Here is a 22,616-nt window from a genome sequence, read left to right as displayed (position 1 = left end):
GGAACGCTGGCTGCACAGATACAACACGGATAAAACACTTAAAAGTAACGTTGTGGTCATGTGAAAGAGAGTTGCGCTTTGAAGGAAGTGTGCGCTAAATTAAGGCATCTGGAATTTTAATGGATTAACTTTGGCTAGACGTCAAGGACTTTCTCTCGATTTTCTGTGAACAGCTAGCGAAGGCTACGCGTTTTTGCAGTCGTTTTAATCTGAAAACAATATTATCGTGAAGAGACAATTGCTAGGTTTTTAAAGCCTTAGTAATTGTAGCACCAGACCTTTGACTGCCTGTCAATGTAGCTAATGATTAAATTGATAAACTGTTTTACCATAGTGGTTACTATGCACACGAGATGCGTTGTTTGTTTGCTCATTCTCTTGTCTGGACACTTAGTCTTGATAAGTGCTCAAGGGCAGGGTTTTAATCAGAGGCAATTTTACACGGGACCCGTGTCTCCAACTCTCAAATCTGAACTTGGAAAAGACAATGTAGTAAATGAGTCCATGCCTCGACGACCAAAAGTCTTACCGCCTATGTGCACAGGTACCACGGAAATCAGGGATACTTTCAAGTATATTAACACAGTGGTTTCATGCCTTGTGTTTGTAGTTGGGATAATCGGAAACTCTACGCTGCTCAGAATCATTTATAAAAACAAATGCATGCGTAACGGTCCTAATATCCTCATTGCAAGTCTTGCGCTCGGGGATCTGTTGCATATCGCGATAGACATACCCATCAACGTGTATAAGGTAAGCACTTTCATTTATTTAGTATTTCATTTAAAATACCATTCGTGTTCTCTTATAATACCTTTTTTCCTTTTTATGACCTTAAAAAATAAACGATCTGTTGCATGGTATGTTGCAAGGTAAGAAGGTATGTGAGCATGTACGTCAGAAAGTTGACGTAACTTAAAAATAATTAATTTAATAGTTGATCGAATTAATTGTCCCATTCAAATTGCTGTTTCTAACAACAGACTATATCATTTAAAAAAATAATTGTCACTGCAACTAAATGTTGTTTTACATTTAGCAATGAACTGCCCATCTTTATGTAGGTGTTCAAAGCCTAGCCCACATGAAATGAGCTTTGCAATATTCGCCTTTTAAAGAAGGACAATCTGAGAGTTGAAATGAGATCCATACATCTCAACACAAACATCTAACATACTGTTGATGAACAAATGTGATGCAACAATATCCATAATTCATTCATAACTTATTTCCTATACTTGGTGCAATACAGATGAATTGTAAATTATTTTCTTTCTTTTTTTCTAATTAACATGTCGCTGTTTTGTTGTGTATTCTGATACTGATTGTTGTATTATTGTGTCTGTCTTTATCTTATTGTGTTATATATAGTTTTTCCTTTTTTATTTATTTTTTATTTTTTATGTATAACATCTACCTGCCAGGGGGTCTGCAGATGGTAATTAGCCTAAGGCTATAAACTGGCATATTAGCATTTGTTTTAATGTTCATTTATATGCACTGTTCCCCCTTTCTTTAAAATTTTTATATTGAACAATTTAAAAGAAACTAACATTTTACTAAGCCTTTATGCATGATGCATTATAAAGGTATCCATTATGTATTTTATAATGCATTATATATTTTCAGAAATAATTGTAACCAAAATTAAAATGCATTATATTTGCACATTCTTTGTTAGATCTGAAATTGTTTGTCTGCCATGTGTTTTAATGCATTATACTTTCTAAAAGTGTGTTTAATGAATAGATAAGTATTATATTGTATTATAACTGTGGTTACAATTATTTTAGACCATAAAATATATCATTACAATGAATAATTAATGCATCAAAATTATTTTTTAACCGGTCCTACTCAATAGCATAGAAGTTGTGCACCCTAAGAACGCAGTCTCTTGCGTTGGTTGATAGTGTGCCACTTGAGGCCATTTACATGCACAGCTCTTACTAGATTTCTTTCACTACACTTTTATTGTATATAAAGGCTTTAAGTTTAAGTTATTATGTTATAAAGGCTTTAAGTATAGTGTTACCAAAAATAAGTTCACAATATTTTATTTCATGGATTGTAGCCTGGCTTTTAAGCCCTTCAAAAAGTGTGTAAAGCAGTCTGAGAACATGGGTCAGGTCCAACTCATCAAAACGTCCATGATCTAATTCCATGAAACTGCAGACCTATTTTTTGACAAGCTATGAAGTCTCACGTCCTCTTTCTGGCCTTTTATAATTGGCTCACTAAAAACTAGGTAAAATTGTGTAGTGGTAACTCTTCAGAATTTATTTTTTCAAGATTTTTTGTCTCCACTGTGTAATTTTCTGTTGCCACTCATTAACAAAAAAGTAACTGTCTTTCAGCTTCTGGCGGAAGATTGGCCATTTGGCGTTGGACTTTGCAAACTGGTTCCTTTTATACAAAAGGCATCAGTTGGCATCACGGTGCTGAGTTTGTGTGCACTGAGCATAGACAGGTATCTGTATTTTGTTGTATTTGTTTGCTTTTATATAATATCTTGTAACACCAATTAATCTTGCATCTGCCACTGACTATTATCTTAAGGTTTCGAGCAGTGGCATCGTGGAACCGCATCAAAGGCATTGGCGTCCCCAAATGGACAGCTATTGAAATAATTCTGATATGGATGCTGTCCATTGTACTTGCAGTGCCAGAGGCCATCGCCTTTGATATGATCACAATGGACTACAAAGGAGAGCTGCTTAGGATTTGTTTGCTCCACCCTATGCAGAAAAACAAGTTCATGCAGGTCAGTTTGCATATGTGCTGTAAAGTTGTACATTTTGGACATACCTGAATACTGATAACAATTACTTGTCAGTGGTAATTTGGTATATATGTGTTAAATTCCAGTTTTATAAGTCAGCCAAAGATTGGTGGCTTTTTAGTTTCTACTTCTGCATGCCGCTGACATGTACTGCCATCTTCTACACTCTTATGACCTGTGAAATGCTTCGGAAGAAGAATGGAGTCCAAATTGCACTTAATGATCACCTAAAACAGGTCAGAGCACTCTGTCCTTTATTGACTGTTGAAAATGCACTGTATATTCTTTTGAGAGAGACCATAGACTCCCTATATAAAGACTGGCTATATGATGTAAAAAGCTTATTCTTTTAATAAATTGTCCCAAAGTTTGATATTCTGGGGATAGTTTACTTGTCATTATGTCTGTGATTGTCACTAAATCAAAATAAATAGGCAAAAGACATGATTGTGCCCTACAGAGGCGTGAGGTGGCTAAAACCGTGTTCTGTCTGGTGCTAGTCTTTGCACTGTGCTGGCTTCCACTGCACCTCAGCCGTATTCTTAAGCTTACCATTTATGATGAAAGAGACCCTAACCGCTGTGAGCTTTTGAGGTAAGATCACATTAACTCACCAAAGGCTTCTCTTGTTAAAACACAGCAATGTTTTTCTAAACAGTTCAATTTGGCTTTTGGAGGGCAACAGTTCTGCCATGTAATCTAAAAATTAAATGTGATTATTAAATATACATTAAATATGTGATGAATCAGTCTGAATAATAATGAAACTTTTTGTTTGTTTGTTTGTTTACCTGTAGTTTCTTCCTGGTTCTTGATTATATCGGGATTAACATGGCATCAGTGAACTCATGCATAAACCCAATCGCTTTGTACATGGTTAGCAAACGCTTCAAGAGCTGCTTCAGAGTAAGAACTGACTGACAGATAATGATGTACTTTCTGCTATAATGTAAAAATATTTAAAAAAATAAATATAGTAAAGATATTGGCAAATTAAAGCCCGGAAAACACTGCACGATTTGTGCAATCCTGTAAGATAATGATAAGGGTGTAGTCTAATGTCAAACCTGTAAGACCTTCGTTCATCTTCAGAACACAAATTAAAGATAGGGATATAGAGGGATCAGAGATCAACATCAAACAAGGCTCAGAAAGGTAGTAAAGACATAATTAAAATAGTCCATGTGATAGTCCAAAGTGGTTCAACCTTAAAGGAGCTGTATGTAAGAAATATATTTCAATTTATCATAAAATGGCCCTGATATGTCACTAGACATTAAGAAATCATGTTCATTTCAAATACTTATATCACTGACAACAGTAGTCTGGCCAAGATATTGTCATTTAAAAGTTGTTGTTGCAGCCCTCAAGTGATGTTGACGTTTTGGCCTGAAGCTCCACCCTCCACCTATCTACCAATCACGAAGTCAGTAGTGTTTCGGCATCGGGGGGAGGGGGGTACACCACTCTACAGACATTTGAAAGTTATTGCAGTACCAGTTTTGGCAACAATCTTACATACAATTCCTTTAATTTTATTAAGCAATCTTTTCTGTGCACAAAATCAAACTAAAATAATGACTTTATTCAACAATCTCTTCTCTTTCCTGTCACTCTCTTACGCTCTTCCCTTTGTTGGACTATTCACAAACACTTCCAGGTTCTATGACAAAACAGCAGCTCACTATTGTCCGAGCATGACAGTGCATGAGAATGCATTGTCGTGCTTATGTGTATTGGCTGGTCAGTAGATGCAGGTCATAACAGCAAACAAACAGCACCGATCACGTTGAATTTCTGACACTGTCAGAAAATTGTCGCAGGCTATCTTTGGTCTCAAGATTGTGAATACGGCCATCTTGGGAACCTCTCTTATTTTGACATTGGACCACCGATTAGGAACCACGATCACAGAAATCTCCATGATTGTTTCTCGATGGCAAACTTTCGTCTGGGACAGCCGTAAATCGTGCAGTGTGTCCCGGGCTTTAGGGAAAATAAAAACTCCTATGACAATTTACTAAATAATATTTTTGTTTTATCACTGAAATGAAAGTCTCTGCATATGATAGTAATATGATATTATCTGCATATGATAATTAATGTTTGATACATAGGACCACTTCCCACAGAACACATTTTTGCATTCTTCTGCACTGCATTTCGGGGGGGTTTTTTGTATAATATGTCTAATGACGGGTGTCTTGCTACTTTTCAACATGGTTTTTATGATGCCATGTCATTTTTAAAATGCCATAACATGTTAAAAAAAATTGAGATTGTGGATTCATTATATTCTATTTTTAAATGCAAGGATGTGTTTGTTCTGTGTAAACAAAGTGGTTTTTGGTTTTCAAATATATCAATATTTTGTTTGTTGACCTGTATATTTTAAGGTATTATTCAGTTATTTTCTTGCAAGTTTGAGCTACAGGCATCCTGCAGTAGCATATATGTTAAATAATAATTTTCTTCCTCTGTTCCCTTTCAGTCATGTCTGTGTTGCTGGTGCCTGCCTCCTGAAATGTTAGCTATGGATGACAAGCAGTCCTGCATGAAGCTGAAGGTGACAGAGCGAGGATCTGAACAAAGCAACAGCCGTGCTTCCAACAAATACACTTCAACTTAGGCACTGATCTGCATACAGGTATTGGTGGCCTACCAATTGTATTTAGCATTCAGCTATGAAACCTAACTCTAAGTCAGCTAGAGGGATACCAGTTAAATTCAACTGATGGATTTAACACTGATTCAAAAAACTCTGCATTGTCACTGTCTGTCACACTATCTGAACAATACTGCTTTTTTTTGACTAACCCTCATATATTCATGCTTCACATATTCTCTGTAGTTCCCTGTACATTTAAATATTTTCCAAATGCCATTAAGTAATTGATTGTAAGAGCAATGGTTGGTTTGTTTTTGGTACATAATATTTGGAATTACCCTGCAGCCTTATTTTATGCCAGAATATCCATTAACCCTGATGCAGAAGATTATTATTTATGCTATTATTATTATTACTATTATTATTAGCTCTGAAATTTGGACATTTTTGAAATTTTGATTATCTGTTTTTGTTTTGTTTTTAGATTTTTTGTTTTTTTTGGTGGCTACGGTGATTCATCCATATTAAGTGGTTTCACAATGTATTATGTATCATTAAATATAGTGTATTTGTCAGTGTTTTTCAATGTTGTACATGCTTGCAAATTTAGACTGTGATTTATCTTTTGCCTTACATGGAAATGCAAGATTTGTGCAGGTTATATGATTAATCTTCAACATGACCCAAGGCCTCAAACATTTTACTAATCACTTAATCATATTATAATTCCTGCTGTCTCTGTTCACTTCCTGTTTTCATACTTTTTTCTTTCTAATGTTTATGTATCTCGTTTTATTTTCCATCTTTTATGCAAGACTTTATTTTTTCTCAAATGTGTTGCAATGCAAAGCTTAAGACAATAAAGACAGAAAACTATATGTTTTCACAATTTGCAGTTGATTGTGGTATCAAATAAGCAATAAAGTCTGAGTTGTTAAAATTAGCTACAGTAGTTTACTCATTTTTACCAATGAAAGTGTTACCTTAATTATTTTGCTTGGGCAGATAAACTCAGGGCTTTAAAAGCACATCATGTTAGTGGAGCATAATCTTGCTCCTGAAGGTATTTGTAGTTTGGAAAGTAACACGCGGATCACTTTTTAGTGATAGCTTGCACTATTAGAACATTGAAATTATTAACAACATAGAGAGATGACATAAGACTTACAGTCAAAATGATCAAAATCCTATGCATTTGGACATGTCCTTATCTGCCATGTATATTTTCCTATAGGAAAATATAGGGGTACTTTCTAGATTTCTACATTTACATTTAATCATTTAGCAGACGCTTTTATCCAAAGCAACTTACAAATGTGCAGAGTAATAGAATTAATCAAACCAACAAGGGCAAAAATATGCAAGTGCTGTGACTAGTCCCAGTTCGTATGTTTGTTTGTTTTAAATTGATAGAATAGTAATTAATGGGTAAAGTGCTGAAAAAGATCAACTTCAGCTGTTTCTTGAAAATGGCTAAAGACTCAGCAGCTTGGTTTGAGTTACGCAGGTCTGCACCAGCAGGGAACTGTCCAGGTAAAGGTCCATGAAAGTGATTTTGTGCCTCTTTGCCTCTTTTTCACTTGGCACAAATCTGAAGTAATGAGTTTAGGTATGGGGTGCAGAGCCAGGGCGTTCTTCTGTAAGTATCTTACTCTTAAAGGGTTCACCCCAATAATTTAAATTATGTCATTAATTTACCCTCATGTCATTCCAAACCCGTAAGACCTTCGTTCGTCCTCTGAAAACAAATTTTGAGAGCTCACTGGTCCCTCCATAAACAGTAACGGAATTGCAAATTTCAAGGCCCAGAAAGGTAGTAAAGACATAATTAAAACAGTGGTTGAACCTTAGTTATGAAGCAACGAAAATACTTTTTTTGTGCACAGAAACAAACAAAAATATCTTTATTCAACAATGTATTCTCTTCCCTAACACTCTCTTACACTCTTAACTTTGTTGGGCTATTCAAAAACTATAGACAGAATGACGGCTCACTATTGGTTGAGCATGATCACATGAATGCATTGTGTTGTTTATATGAATCACATAGGAGACTGGCATGGAAGAGAAGAAATTGTTGAATAAAGTTGTTGTTTTTGTTTGTTTTTACGCACAAAAGTATTCTTGTCACTTCATAACATTACGGTTGAACCACTATTCAGACTATTGCACTTTTTTCTGAGAGTGTACACTAAAGGTGAGAAGGCAAGGGTCACTGATTATTATAATGAAATATAGTGTGATTCTGCTCTAGAATCTTTCATGTGAATGAAAGAAAATCAACACCTGAACAATTCCTAGACGGGAATCAGCTGTGAATCTTTTTTAAAAGAGCAAAACTTGAATTGTGACGCAATATAATTTCGAAATGCTAAATTTAATCTAAAATGATTTTTTTATATATATATATTTGCATTTAACATTTATTTTTTATTATAACACATAGAGAGACTACTTTAAAATATATATATATATTTTTAAATTGAAATTAATTGTGAGGGGAAAATAAATATGTAAGGGGAAAAAACTCATTCTACATATAACATAGAAATGTGCATTTGTATAAATCTGAACAAACTGATAAAAGGACACTATTTGTACACATTGTGTGTCAATTACCCATTACAATTATTGTTGGTGGTGGTTTTGTGGGTATTATTAGCTTTTATATTGAGTAAAATATTGTAGATAAAGCATATTTGTCTTGTCCATTTTTAGTTGCCTGTATTATATTTACTAGCTGCATTCTGGTCATGTGTGGTATTTAAGTAAATAGTATTTCATGTTTCAGATACAATTAAACCTAAAGATTTCTTGGTGAGTAATTTGCAAAACTTTTTCTTCTGTACGGCTATACCCTTTATCAATTTAAAACCAAACATGAAAATATCTAAAATGTTGGAATAAACCTAAATAACAATAGTAGCTTTGTGTATAACCTCCTCTAAAACCAGATCACATGGTCCATAAGAGCATGACTAAAGGACATCATGTGAGATGTTTTGAGGGATCTCTCATGACCAGCTCCCCCTTCTTTAAATGATCATAATGCGTGGCAAATTATGGCATGAAAGAGTCACTTTGTTTCATTTCCAACAGGATCCCTCCTCCTTCAGTCACTGTGAAATCTACAACAACAGCACCTCTAAGAATCATCACATAAGGGGCTTCCCATCTTGTCTTCACAATAAATCTATTTCCATATAAGTTGTCCTTATTGTATAAGGATGCCCCCTGGCCCCAGAAAATGGTCAACATGGTCACTTTATGAAGGGTTCCATCTTTGGATGACATTCATGTTGCAGCAAAACCAGGATGGTTTGTTCAGGGGCATTTTATTTTATTGTATTTTTCTGCCTTTTCGTCTTGGACCCCACCAAACCAACGCGTGTCTTATCAGTAATAATGCATAATGACTATTTAAAAAATTATACTGGCAAACTTGTACATGAACAACAGTGATGATGGTAATTAAGTTGCACTATATCATTGAGTATCCATTAGTTTTGGCAATGCATATTTCATTCTATAATTCCCCCCCCCCCCCCCCCCCCAAAAAAAATGCATTTAGTAACATTAAAACAATACTGTTTTATTTGTATTTTCTAAACAAACTGTCACACAGAGCTACAATAAAGATGAGAAAAAAAATTGAAAATTGAGAAAAATGAGAAGCTTTTTCCTCCTAAATAAAACTGTTTTAAAATTCAAATATAATTTGAATACTAGCAAATTTGCTAGTATTCAAATTATATTTGAATTTTAAAACAGTTTTATTAGGAAAAAGCTTTTGACTTTTTTTCGGAGGCCACAAGAGGGCACAATAAGCTAAATATTAATGGACTGTATTCAGTTGTTTATTCAGAGCAATGAAAAGAAATATGACTGACTATACAAAATATGAAACCAATGGAAAGAGCACAATGTTGAGACCAAGGTAGAGCTAATGGAAAGAGGAGCCAAGATGAAGCCAGTAGGTCGACAAGCCGAGGTAGAGTGATCGTCTTGGCGGCTGGAGGCAACCTTATGAAGCTGCAGATTCGGAGCCTGCAGCCTCAGTCCCGCACACAGAGTCCTGCATTCTTGACCCGTTGTTTTTTTTTTTTTTTTCGAAACAGCGCCTATTGCTGTTCTGAAGATCGTATAGCACCCTTATCGAAATGCCATTTAATGTGCCCTAGAATGAGTTGAAACAATATGTTAAATTGTTCTCTGATATCTACATAGCGTGTATGTGGCTTATTTAAGTAAAAAAAAAAGTTCAGGTTACAGGTCCATTTACAACCTAGAAATTGATGTAATGCTCTGTTTTTGCCTTAAATAAGTCGTGAATATTAATGTTGAGCTCTGCTCTGATTGGTTTATTTCAGCAGCTCACACAAATAAATTTGTTCACCAAAGTGGCTCCTGAGTCCTGACAGAACATACACCACATTTTAGAGTCACACTTGTCCTCCTCCCGGTCAAAAGTGACCGAAGCCTTAAAATGTAACTTTTTTCCCTCCCAGGAAAACCAATTAAATGTATTTTAGTTCAATAATATTTTTTGATTATTATTTAGAATTTTAAGGGGTATTTTGTGATAATATGCGATATTTATACAAGTTCTATTATCTATTTTTCCCTATTGATTTTTTTTTAAAACAGTATTCCATGTTAAAATAGAGACATGTAGCCTAACAAGCCAGACCCACATCAAGGTCTGGAAACTTACCATTGACAGGGATCAATCCGAGGGGCGGCATAAACGGTTGTCTTTTTAAACTCCTTCTGCACACAATTGGATAGCGCTACAACCAACCAGAGCAACGTGAAGCGGAGCTCGTTGATAGATTAAACATTCGCTGTATCCGGTCGGCAAAACTCAGAACACATCTTCCCTTTTTAAGGAATGACTTCATTGCCATTCTTTGTTCTTTTCTCAGAGTAAAGCTTAACTCCAAGTCTTCCAGAGTCGCGGTCAATGCCGTTCCCCAGCTTCTGCGTTAGTAGTAACACGCAAGTGCAACTCGCTAACTCTCTAAGAAACTTTCAATTTAATCAGAAATTGTTTAAACAGTAATAAAAAAAATAAGTGGATAAATCACTACTTACTGCTTGCAGGAATATAGTTGGAATTGCCCCTTTCTTCAGTTTTAGACGCTGATCGAAGCTTGCTTGATATTGTCCCAGGTTAGAAAAACTGTCCGCGGTGAAATGGGCCAAGCAAACGAATGATTTTGAATTAAATTGTTGCGCTATCCTATTATAATAAACATCAACCATGACTGTTGACATTTTTTATCTGTGGGAAGATTATTAAAAGTCCTTGCGTCCCCTGCACAGCCTGGAACATGACATTTAGGTCCATGGTCTGCCAAGCCGTGACACTTGTTTACCTGCAGAACTCCCTATGATTCGGCTGCAGTTCTGCATGACATTGAACATGAGCTAGCATATGCAAATGTTGGGGGCGTACATATTAATGATCCCAGCGATTGCATCACAGTTGCTGGTATGTTTTTTGTTTTTAGTGTGGGTAATTGAAAGAAAATTACTGATGGAAGAGATAGAATGACAAAATAAACTGTCTTTTGGAAAATATTGTGTGATATTACAATTTATATTTTATTGTCAATATTTTTTTAATTATTCCAATTCCATTATTTCTTTCAGTTCAACCTATGCTAATGGTCTAATTAACATATGCCTACCTTGCTAACATTACAAAGCTGTTTATAGATTCCTCAATAAACCTGTCTCTTGTGTGATACCCCAAACTTTCGAATATTCCAATCTAACAGGATTTCTGACCTGTAAGGTTGCCAGAATAATAATCATACACTGTTTGTCAATAGGCCAGAGGAGAACAGGCACCCTGACTAAACCTGGTTTCTCCCAAGGTTTATTTTTCTCCATCATGGCCTGATACTTGCCACTTTGGCTTTTTGACAGCCTTTGGCTCTGCTTGCTCAGTTGAGGACACTAAAATTATGATCCAAATTGACTCAACTAAATATACAAATACAATTAATTAATTAGGTCTTATTTAATTCTATAAACTATAATACTGATCTGCCAACATTGTCGCTCTATGATAAATTAAAATAAGCTGATAACATCACCGTTTTCTCCAGAACGACTGTACAGCCAAATCAAATTTTGTTGCAATATTGTCCTGTTTAACACTGAAGCTGCTTTGAAACAATCATCATTGTAAAAGCACTATAGATAGATTGATATACATTTATTGTCTCTTAACTGGAAATTTGTTTTCACAGACTGTCATTCAGTACACACGACTGGCAAAAACATATGTACAGACAAAAAAACAAAAAAAGGTGAAAGTTCAGCTTTGTTGCCTGTTAAGATTTGAAATGGCTGATGGTACAAAGCTCTTTTTGAAGCAAGCTCTTCTCTATGTCAGGGTCCTGTACCTGTGGCCGGAAGGAAGGAAGGAGGGTGAAGTGAGAGTCAATGGGGTGCTCTGGGTCTGTTATTATGCTTTGGGCAAGGCTCTATCATTGAGTTCTGAGATGTTGGGTGTAGGGGAATGTATTATTTTTTAAACTGTGTGTGTTATTTTATTCAGTTTATTTTTGTTTGTGACTGACAGCATGGTGTAAAAGCTAGTGGAGCAATATAACAAAATGGGCTGGATAATGCTTGAGTACAGTATTAACAAAAGATGAGGGGCAATGTATAGAGAACTAAGTATTGGTAGAACATGCAGACGTTGTTGTGAGCGTTTATGGATATCTGTTATCTGAGGGTCAAAAGTGAGCTTGTTGTCAAAGGTAAGTCCCAGATATTTGAATTTCTCAACCTGTTTTATCATGTTACCATGAATGGTGATTTGACTGAGTGCATTAAAGACCAGTTCTTTTGTTTTCTCAACATTAGGATGGAAAACTGTGCACCATTGTGTGAAATGTGATATTGTGTCATGATAAGCAGCAAGGGTAGTGTGATCGTGGAGGATAGAAAAAATTGCAGTGTCATCAGAATATTTATAGTATGTTTTACTGGGTGAAGGACTAATACAGTCATTAGTGTAGAGTGTATAGAGAAAGGGAGAGAGAACACAACCTTGAGGAGCTCCAGTGTCCACAGTTTTTGTGGTGTCCGATGTGACAGACCCTATCTCACAGCCTGTGGTCTGTTGCACAAGAAACTGTGAATCAGATGGATGTATTGAGGTGAAACATTGAGTTGGTGTTTTTTAATCATCTGATGACATTGGATTGTATTAAAAGCTGAGCTAAGGTCTACAAAAAGAACAACAGCAAAGTTACCAGATACTTCCAGATGTTGAAGGAGGAAATGAAGGAGACATATGACAGCATCCTCCGTCCCTCGCCTGGCATTATAAGCAAACTGATGTTTGTCCAACTGTGAATTGACAGTTGACAGGATGTCGTATAAATAAAGGAACTGTATGTAAGAAATGTATTTCAATTAATCATAAAATAGCCCTGATATGTCACTAGACATTAAGAAATCTGGTTCATTTCAAATACTTCTATCCCTGAAAACAGTAGTCCAGGATATTGTCATTTAAAAGTTGTTGTTACAGCCCTCAACTGATGACATGTTGTGTTTTGGCCTGAAGCTCCGCCCTCCACCTATCTACCAATCACAATAGTAGTAGTGTTCGGCATCCAGGTTGCCAGCTCTGCTCTAGTTACCACAGCTGTAGCTACAGACGTTCCTGCTGGATCATGCAGCCTATCTGGCAACCTTGAGTCAGTGGGGAGGGGAAGAGGGGATGGTGATTGCAGTACAAGTTTTGGCCACAATCTTACATACACTTCCTTTAAAGCTACACTGTGTAACTTTTAGTTTATTCTTAGCTAAAAACACTTAGTTCTTTCAAAAATATATGTGCTCATTAATGTATATTTACTACTTTATTGATAGTTTATTAATAGTTTATCAGAATCCCTCCACCACCCCTTCTCCACACTTTTAGTTCTATCCCTTGCACTTACATACACGGGGGTAGTCTGGGTTCAGACCTAATTCCGAGCATGAAGCCCTCCCCCCGGACAGCACGCCAAATACACATTTAAATTTACTCTCCTCTCTCCATAAATTATATGTAACTGGGAAATTGTGAAAATTATGACACCATAAAACTTGAATACACTCAATCTATAGCCTGGATGCCAGCCGAACTCAGCCCCGCTCACAACAACCATAGAAGAGTAATTATGCCCGAACAGAAACTGTTCAGACCAATCAAATTGTCAATGGACAGATAATAAACAGTAATGTAATTATCCACGTCATCAAAGGCGCTTGGCTTGAATTTGTTCTAATCCTAAATGGAGAACATGCTCATATATGCATTCACCTGCATTCATGTTGGTAAGTACTCTAGTGTATCCTTAAAATATATATATATTTTTTTTACAAAACCGGCAAAGATGGTTTATCCCAGCATGTGTGCAGACAGGGTTGTGTGAGGTGGGGAGTGGGGGGTGGGGGGTGGGGTTGGGTTGGGTTGTCCAGAGGAAAAAAAAGGCGTTTGGGGGAGTAAAATGTGTTATTTTGACAAGGTTGCCTGCTAAAATTATTATTCCTGGGTCTATATATCACATAATTGAAGTCGCTTCAACCCACGGACATGGAAAACAACCCTTGGGAAACCTGCAGACTTGGCAAAAGAGTGCAGTTAAGTTCTGTTGACATTTGACAACTACAGTGTCGCTCCGTTGCTCTGATTGGCTGTAGGTCTATCCAATTGAGGTCTTTCCTGGTTTGGTTGAAATATGCCTCATAATTACAGCCCAATGGAGCAGTATCAGACTCATATTCTGACTAGAATTGAGTATGATGATGTCAGGCTACTCAATCTCTGGAATTGGAATGTGAAGCTCTGAGGACTGAATATATGTTGCTAAAAGAGACAACAAATTGAACTGCACTGAATGAGAGAACCTTACAGAACAATGATAAAAAGGTCAATATCCTCACATTTATAAACATATTCTTTATTGATGACATTGTTTTATGTTGTAGAACCCTATCTCAAGCCTAAGCCTATTTCAGTAGTGCTTTAACTTTAATGAAGCTTAAAATGAATTTATCTTTTGAGTTTTTATTACGTTGGTGTTGATCCGACCACTTTTTCAAGGATTTTCAAACGTTGTATTGTATTATATAGTAGTATAGTTTAGTTGTATGGCCTGACAGTGAATTGTTAAGAAAATCTCTTCCATATGCATGTAGGAACAGTGCTTTTGAAAAGACAGTATACATTATTGATTGTTTTGAAATATTTATAGAAAAACCTAGAAACTTATTTGTCAGTTATTCAGCATACAAGTCACACCATATGAAATATGGTGAAATGAAATATTTAATTGCCATTTGTCCACAAGGCTCCATTTCCAATGGATTGGGAGTTCACACAAGTGATCACAAGTTCATCACAGAGCAAAGTACTTTTTAAACCCAGACAGAGGTTTGGCAGACAGTCATTTTGAAGAGATACTGATGTTTTTTGGGGTTGTATTTATTTATTGGTGTTTTATTGTTTTATTTATATGAAGAGATACTGATGTTTTATATGCTGCTGACTAGAGAGACAACCCATTACCTCAGGAAAGGAAAGAATATAGAGGGATACAAAACAGCTGCCACTCCTTTACTCCTTTTCAAATCCTCTCACCACTAATTTGTCACTTCTTTTTTGTGAATTGATATTTTTTCTCCAGCTGGGACATACCCACCATTTAGGAAATCTTTTAATGTGAAGTTTTGTGAAACTTTTTAACTAAGACCTAATGCACAGAACAACATGTCCTCTAACTAAATAACTTTTAGATAGTATTAATCTCTAACAGCAATATATTAGCATAATGTTTAATCACAAAAGCCTGTGGCTTGTGAGATTATTGTTTGTTATACAAAAGTAGAAATCACTGTTTGAATTTGAGATTATCATACAAGCCCAACTGCTAAAATGCCTTCTATGCACGTTCCTCAACTGCTAGACTTACTTGTTGCCATATCTTCACTTATTTTGTACACCTGGATAATACCTGGTAGCCTCTGTGATGAAGCTATGAGACTTTGGGTAGCATATTTATCTTATCAGGGACACTTAGGGCTTTCTGACATCTTTTTTTGTGGCTGCTCTGGAGGTTGATGCTGTTATCCTACCACTCCTTTGGTCAAACCAGATCCTAGACTTAGACTGTGAGTCATGAGTCTCCTGCTCTACAATATCTCTCTGAAAATATGATGATTGAAACTGTTAGATAATTACATTTTTAGGAACATCACTTTAATAATGATTTACCTGGTCTGTGGTCACCCTTTAATCTTCAAATAATAGTGCTTCTGCCCTGTTTTGTAACTCTTTTAGGCTAACATCTATTGCCTGCTTGTCATAAAGAGTTGTGAGGGGTTCAGGTAAACCTAGCATAACAGTCTTTATATTATAAATCGTTATTGTCCACACATGTGGAAATTCATCTTCAGCCTCACAAAAACATATACATTTTACTTCACAATACAATATGTAAACACACAAACATGCCTAAGAATGAATTACCTGCCCCATGCATTACAAACACACAACATAAAATAAATGTATAAACTAATTACACTAAAACCATAAATAAAATAACTAAGTAATATTACTAAAGAAATAAACACCCTTAGTTACATAATGTACATGGACTTAATACATAGACTTAGTACATAGATCATTTATTTAATAAACTAATAGCAGATGGTATAAAAGATTTCTTAAAAAGATGTTTTGTTGCTGTGGGTACCCATATGATCTGCCTGAAGGAAGTTTCTCAAAATCAAATTCACGTTGGAGAGGCCGAGTAGAGTCCTGTATTATCTGTAAAGCTTTCTTCCTCGTCTTATTTATATACAGTTCCTCCAGATGCCTCTGGGGATCCAAGGTAATCGATGGCTGTATAAATAATCTTAGCGAGTTTGCTTACTTCTAGCCCCCCATTTCCTCTACCAGCAAGTGAAATAATATTTTCCAGCAAACTGGTATAGGCCATCCCCAGGATTTTCTTGTTCGCATTTAATTTCCTTAAAAGAAACAATATTTGGAGTGCCTTTTTATAGAAGTAATCTGTATGCTCAATAAAACTAAGACTACAATCTAGGATAACCCTTACGGAAAAAAAAGTATACTTCAAGTGAATTTTATGAAGTATACTTAAGTAATGTTCAAGTATATTTATAAGTAAACTTTATGTAGTAAGTATACTTATGTCAATATTTACTAGTAGTAAACTTGTAAGTGTACTATTTTAATACCGCTTGGGACTAAATTGGCCCACTTGAAGTATATAAAAGTATATGTTTAAGTGTACTATAAGTATAACAGTAGTAAACGTTAAGTGCACAACTAGTTCATAATTTTGTTTCTCATTTGTACTGCAAGTGAACTTATGAGTATACTAGTAATTTACTAATGTAATACTTGTAGCAATGTTTTAGTTTATGAAAGTTCACTTTGACATATACTCTCAGTAAACTACTAGTTTAGTTTATGCTAGTTTATGCTGCAAGTTTACTTTAAGTGAACTCAACGTCCTACTTGTAGTTTACTAATGATATATTATTTTTGCTCTTTTAGTGTACTCTCAGTAAACTACTAGTTCAGTAGTTTTATACTGCAAGTTTACTTTAAGTGACCTCAACGTCATACTTGTAGTTTACTAATGATATATTATTTTTGCTCTTTTACTGTACTCTCAGTAAACTACTAGTTCAGTAGTTTTATACTGCAAGTTTACTTTAAGTGAACTCAACGTCATACTTGTAGTTTACTAATGATATATTATTTTTGCTCTTTTAGTGTACTCTCAGTAAACTACTAGTTCAGTAGTTTTATGCTGCAAGTTTACTTTAAGTGAACTCAACGTCATACTTGTAGTTTACTAATGATATATTATTTTTGCTCTTTTAGTGTACTCTCAGTAAACTACTAGTTCAGTAGTTTTATACTGCAAGTTTACTTTAAGTGAACTCCACCTCATACTTGTAGTTTACTAATGATATATTATTTTTGCTCTTTTAGTGTACTCTCAGTAAACTACTAGTTCAGTAGTTTTATGCTGCAAGTTTACTTTAAGTGAACTCAACGTCATACTTGTAGTTTACTAATGATATATTATTTTTGCTCTTTTAGTGTACTCTCAGTAAACTACTAGTTCAGTAGTTTTATACTGCAAGTTTACTTTAAGTGAACTCAACGTCATACTTGTAGTTTACTAATTATATATTATTTTTGCTCTTTTAGTGTACTCTCAGTAAACTACTAGTTCAGTAGTTTTATGCTGCAAGTTTACTTTAAGTGAACTCAACGTCATACTTGTAGTTTACTAATGATATATTATTTTTGCTCTTTTAGTGTACTCTCAGTAAACTACTAGTTCAGTAGTTTTATACTGCAAGTTTACTTTAAGTGAACTCAACGTCATACTTGTAGTTTACTAATTATATATTATTTTTGCTCATTTAGTGTACTCTCAGTAAACTACTAGTTCAGTAGTTTTATACTGCAAGTTTACTTTAAGTGAACTCAACGTCATACTTGTAGTTTACTAATTATATATTATTTTTGCTCATTTAGTGTACTCTCAGTAAACTACTAGTTCAGTAGTTTTATACTGCAAGTTTACTTTAAGTGAACTCAACGTCATACTTGTAGTTTACTAATTATATATTATTTTTGCTCTTTTAGTGTACTCTCAGTAAACTACTAGTTTATTAGTTTTATACTATAATTATTCTTTAAGTGGATTTAACATCAGTTTACTAATTATTTATTAGTTTTGCACTTTAAGTACACTATTATGTTCCTATTAAGGTATTAAATATTATACTTTTAATATAACTTTAATTGCACTTTAAATTATAAGTAAATTCTTATGTACATTATCAGAGGACTACACAAAAATTCACATACTCAGAATTATGAACATGTTATCTTTATAAAATCAATAATTTCAAACAAATCTATTGTATAGGATTCCACATAAACTTAAAATAACAACGACACTCACATTTATTCTCCAGTTCAAAACAAAACAGTAAACACAATGTTTAAGGTAGGGTCATACAAGAGAGACCAGTTCCTAAAGAAACCACAAATCCAAACAATAATTGTTCAAATATATAACAACAAAATGCTCCATTCAGATGGCCTTCTTTGCAGTAGCTTGCTTGATGTAGCTTTCGTTGTTGCATTTTTTTCTTATGATGCGTCTCACATCTTGCATGGTGATGTCAGCGAACTTTGACAGAGCATGGTCTGTGAGTTAAAACACACACACACACACACACACACACACACAAAGAACTTTTTTTGTCACCCAAAATTCATCATCCAGAATTAACACAATAAAACAGTCAAAGTAGCATGTAGTGATATGCAATTCAATTTCCTGAAAACTAATGCAATATTTTCTATATTTACCAACAGACAGCTGAAATTTCCCTTTAAATGTCTAACTTTACACATATAAAAAAAATTCACAAAACGTTTTGAATGTTCCATGTTGGAGGTGACAGTAATTTAACACAATCAATGTCACCTCCAACGTCGAACATCATTTTGAAAAGTAGAAATGTATGAAAAATGTATAGGAATTTATTTTCTTTTAAAATGAAATTTCCCTTAAATTAAATACACTCACCAAATATAGCATCAAGTTTTGTGCTATCAAGCTGTGGCTTTGATTCCACATCTTTGTGTGCCCCTGACTGTCTTCCTGTCAAGCTGGAATGAGACAGGGTTTCCCTTCCGTAGACAAGTACGGCAAGGTCCCCGATGTATACTGACGGATTTGCCATCCGCAGAGAGTTAATCTTTCGCTTGGGGACCTTGACATTACATCCTGGCATGAGAAACACCTGAAAAATAATTGTCAGTTTGCAAGTGGTTATACATTGTTGTTAGACACTAATCTAATGAGATGATAATGAAACACATTCCCTGGGATATATATCTATTCATAATCTGTGCATTAATGCAAAAAACAAAGTTATTATTCCCCAACCAAATAGGAAATATGAGAGACATTTCCCAATAAAATGAACTGGGTGCGGAATGCTCCTGTGCAATGTAAGATCCTGTCTAAATCCTGTCCACACTCCTTTTCCACAGCATTGAACATTTCATTGGGAAATATGGGAATGCTTCCTCTATTTCCTGTGGTCAGGCAATATTCATAATAATCACTTATCACGCACATTCACCATGCAACTGAATATGCAGATTTTTCAGGTAATGTTTATATACTGACAAGTTGATTTACTGGGACATTGTATAATCACTTTCCCACATGGACCGTAACACTTATATGCATGTACGGTAGTTACCATATCATCAGACAACACTTGAGGAGAAACAGATGCAGAGTCTACTGATGTTGAAGCTGTTGCAGAGGTGGATGCATGAGGTGCGGTCTGAACTGTTATTTGTCCAATCACTTCTTTCAACTGCGTCACTACCGTGGGAAGCTCTGTTAAAAGAATGGGTATATAAATGATTATAAGGAAAAGGCCTTATAACTGCATGTTGACACAAATCCCAAAAATAAATCACTACTCACAACAAAATGTTTTTTTTTTTAAACCAATTAAATATTATTCCAAATAAATACTCATTGACTGATTAAATTGTTGCCATTCAACACACTTTTTTGTGCTTTGTATAATATTAAAATGGTTTAATTAGAGTTAAACCCTATACACAACTACTTTTTAATTATTTAGAAAATGAAAATTTGCATTTTCATTAAGTTTAGTAAAGTAAGCTCACACTTTCTGTAGTTTTGCTCTGTTAGCCATTACTGTAGAGCACAAAATGTAAACACACATTTGCAAAATCAAGTTGTGTGTTTGTGTTCAAAGGGCAGATTATTATTATTTTTTGAATTCATATAATTACCTCTCATGGCATCAAGTATCTGTTTAAAGTTGTCTTCTTTTAGCCTCTTGTTTTCTCTTTTAAGTTCCTTCATTTGCTGTTGTACCTTACTCCAGTTCCTGGCAAGTATGTCCTCATCTGATGATGACTCATTTTCAATAGTTGACTGGAACACAAAGAGCAAAAAGAAAAGAAAAGAAAAGAAAAAGAAAAAATGACTGTAAAACAAGATGTAATGCAGCAAGTCACATAAAAGTTAAAAATTACAATTATTTTTATTACATTAAAAATTACTTAGACTCAAAATGACTTATTTAACTTCAACGTTTAACTCTTAAGGGTTTCCCTAAAATGTCCAAATCTTAAAATAATTTACCTGTAAAGAAGTTTGCTTTGCCATAAGGTCCTTTTTCAGGTTTTCAATCATTTGGTCAGCTGCCTCTTTTGGGGTACATGTCTTTTTACACTTTTGCTATCAAAATGACAATTTGAAGTCGTTCAATATGGGATTAAATTCAAATTGATTTGTATTGTGCTTTTCACAATATAATTCCAAAGCAGCTTTACAGAAATGCATGTTTGTGTTACAATAAAGCAATGTAATATTGCTTCATTGTAGCAATGGACATTTGTATTTGTCCTAGATTCACATACAGATGCTGCAGAATCTCCACATTATCTCCATACTGGTTTTATCCATGTAAATACCTGTTTTTTTTGGCTGTTCATTCTCCTCTTCTTCTACATCCTCCATCAACCAACTGTTTGGCTTTGTCTTCCTCCTGAGTGTTTGTTTCCAGATGTCTTCACCCTTTATGAATTGCTCCCTTTTCTGGCAGAGATCCCTGTAGTTGTCTGTCAAAATAAAGTTGGGTGTACATTGTGAAAAACTGGGTTCTCAGCTGTTCATGGCAGTCCGTGATATGTTTTGCTTGTTTACTTATGTCTAATCCATCAAGATTAGTGATGCAACACTTAATTAAAAGATTAAATTAAATTTACCACCAAACATTAAAACCTTTGCAGGAAAAAGGGCTGGACAATTTTTTCTTTTTTCTGCCTTTTTCCCACTTCACACTCATCCATCCATCTTCCTCCTCGAGTGTGGGACATTGTGTTATAATTTTTGAACAATTTTTCTGGTCTTCAATACTCATCCAGTCAATTTTACCAACTTCCACGCTCTTATCCTTGAAATAATAAATTGCAAATGCCATTGTTTAACTGCTGTGAGGGAAAGACGTTTTATCTTTATTTTCTTTTTGCTTTGAGGTGTTTGTTGCTGACAACTGCTTGGTGTTAATTAGGCAAGAGCTAAGATTCAGGTGCGCGCGAACGGATCACGTGACTAAATATCCGTAGACGCTTCCAAAATTATTTTAAAAAAAAATCGGAGATGCATTTTTGTTGATGCAGGTGCTTGCAACATAAATAATGGCTAAGCGTTCTGGACCTTACAAAAGATACTTGGAAGATGACTCGGAAAGAATTCCAAGGAGAACCAGGTTCAGATGGATTGAAAATGACATTATGGTAAGTCATTTTTATTTTTAACATCGACATGAAATCCGAAGTTAATATAAAGGCTACCGACAAATAAATAAATAAATAAATAAATAAATAAATAAATAAATAAATAAATAGTTTGCCCTGGAGATGGAGAAGAGGATCATTCCATGTTCACAAACATTGTTCGCTAGGCCTAAATGTCTTGAGAACAAATGGCTGGCTATTGAATTGTATTTTTGAAATTCAATTTAAAATATACGAATAAAATAAACAAAGTTCAGCTGTTTGCTCGTTACCTTTTTTGTAACACAATCTTTCCCACCCAAATTACACCCTGAAAACATCGAACCTATTAGGTCTTAAAATTTTCGGATAAACCTCAAGGGTGAGCAATATGGATCTTGTAATCTATTATTTGGGTGTAAATAGCAGGATCATTGGGCCTCATTCACACCAGCAGAAATAATTTGTGTGTAAATCGTTCGTAAAGCCGCTCTGACGAAAATTTTCGGATTCATGAAAATATTGCGGAGCCCGGGACGTCACCTATAGAAGAAAAAAAAAATATTTTTTTTCAATCCGTTCTCTCAGTTTATAAACCGTGATCACAAATTCTCAAACTGTTCCATCGGTTTAGCAAACCGTACCCACGAATTTATAATCCGTGCGCTCAGATTTGCAAACCGTAGCCTACCCATAGCCTACCCTCGTTTTTAAATCCGTTCCCACAAATTCACAATCCCTACACACGGGTTTGTAAAAACTGTTGGCTACTTACTGATTCATTTAAGAACAGTAAAATCCCAGGTGTTAACGAA

At 34.9% G+C, this 22,616-nt stretch overlaps 2 protein-coding genes across 2 annotated transcripts; one reads left to right on the top strand and one right to left on the bottom strand.

The window, feature by feature from the left end:
- Positions 1-320: 320 nt before the first annotated feature.
- Positions 321-5,855, top strand: LOC137074033 (endothelin receptor type B-like). Its single transcript, XM_067442731.1, is given in 8 exon segments — positions 321-753; positions 2,358-2,470; positions 2,560-2,764; positions 2,869-3,018; positions 3,243-3,376; positions 3,580-3,688; positions 5,274-5,369; positions 5,371-5,855. Coding segments are annotated over 8 exon segments (1,266 nt in total). The 5' UTR covers positions 321-342; the 3' UTR covers positions 5,419-5,855.
- Positions 5,856-14,218: 8,363 nt separating this feature from the next.
- LOC137073796 (BEN domain-containing protein 6-like) lies at positions 14,219-21,513 on the bottom strand. Its single transcript, XM_067442500.1, has 7 exons — positions 21,292-21,513; positions 20,998-21,144; positions 20,666-20,761; positions 20,311-20,455; positions 19,740-19,882; positions 19,055-19,271; positions 14,219-14,271 (listed from the first exon to the last, which is right to left on the bottom strand). Exons 2-7 carry the CDS (start codon positions 21,016-21,018, stop codon positions 14,219-14,221), a joined length of 675 nt encoding a protein of 224 aa, XP_067298601.1. The 5' UTR covers positions 21,019-21,144; positions 21,292-21,513.
- Between the last annotated feature and the right edge of the window lie 1,103 nt (positions 21,514-22,616).

The sequence above is a fragment of the Pseudorasbora parva genome, chromosome 4 (assembly GCF_024679245.1).
Source record: "Pseudorasbora parva isolate DD20220531a chromosome 4, ASM2467924v1, whole genome shotgun sequence".
In the NCBI taxonomy this organism is placed as follows: domain Eukaryota; kingdom Metazoa; phylum Chordata; class Actinopteri; order Cypriniformes; family Gobionidae; genus Pseudorasbora; species Pseudorasbora parva.
The sequence above is the reverse complement of the archived record's forward strand: the minus strand, read 5'-3'. Positions and strand labels throughout refer to the sequence as shown.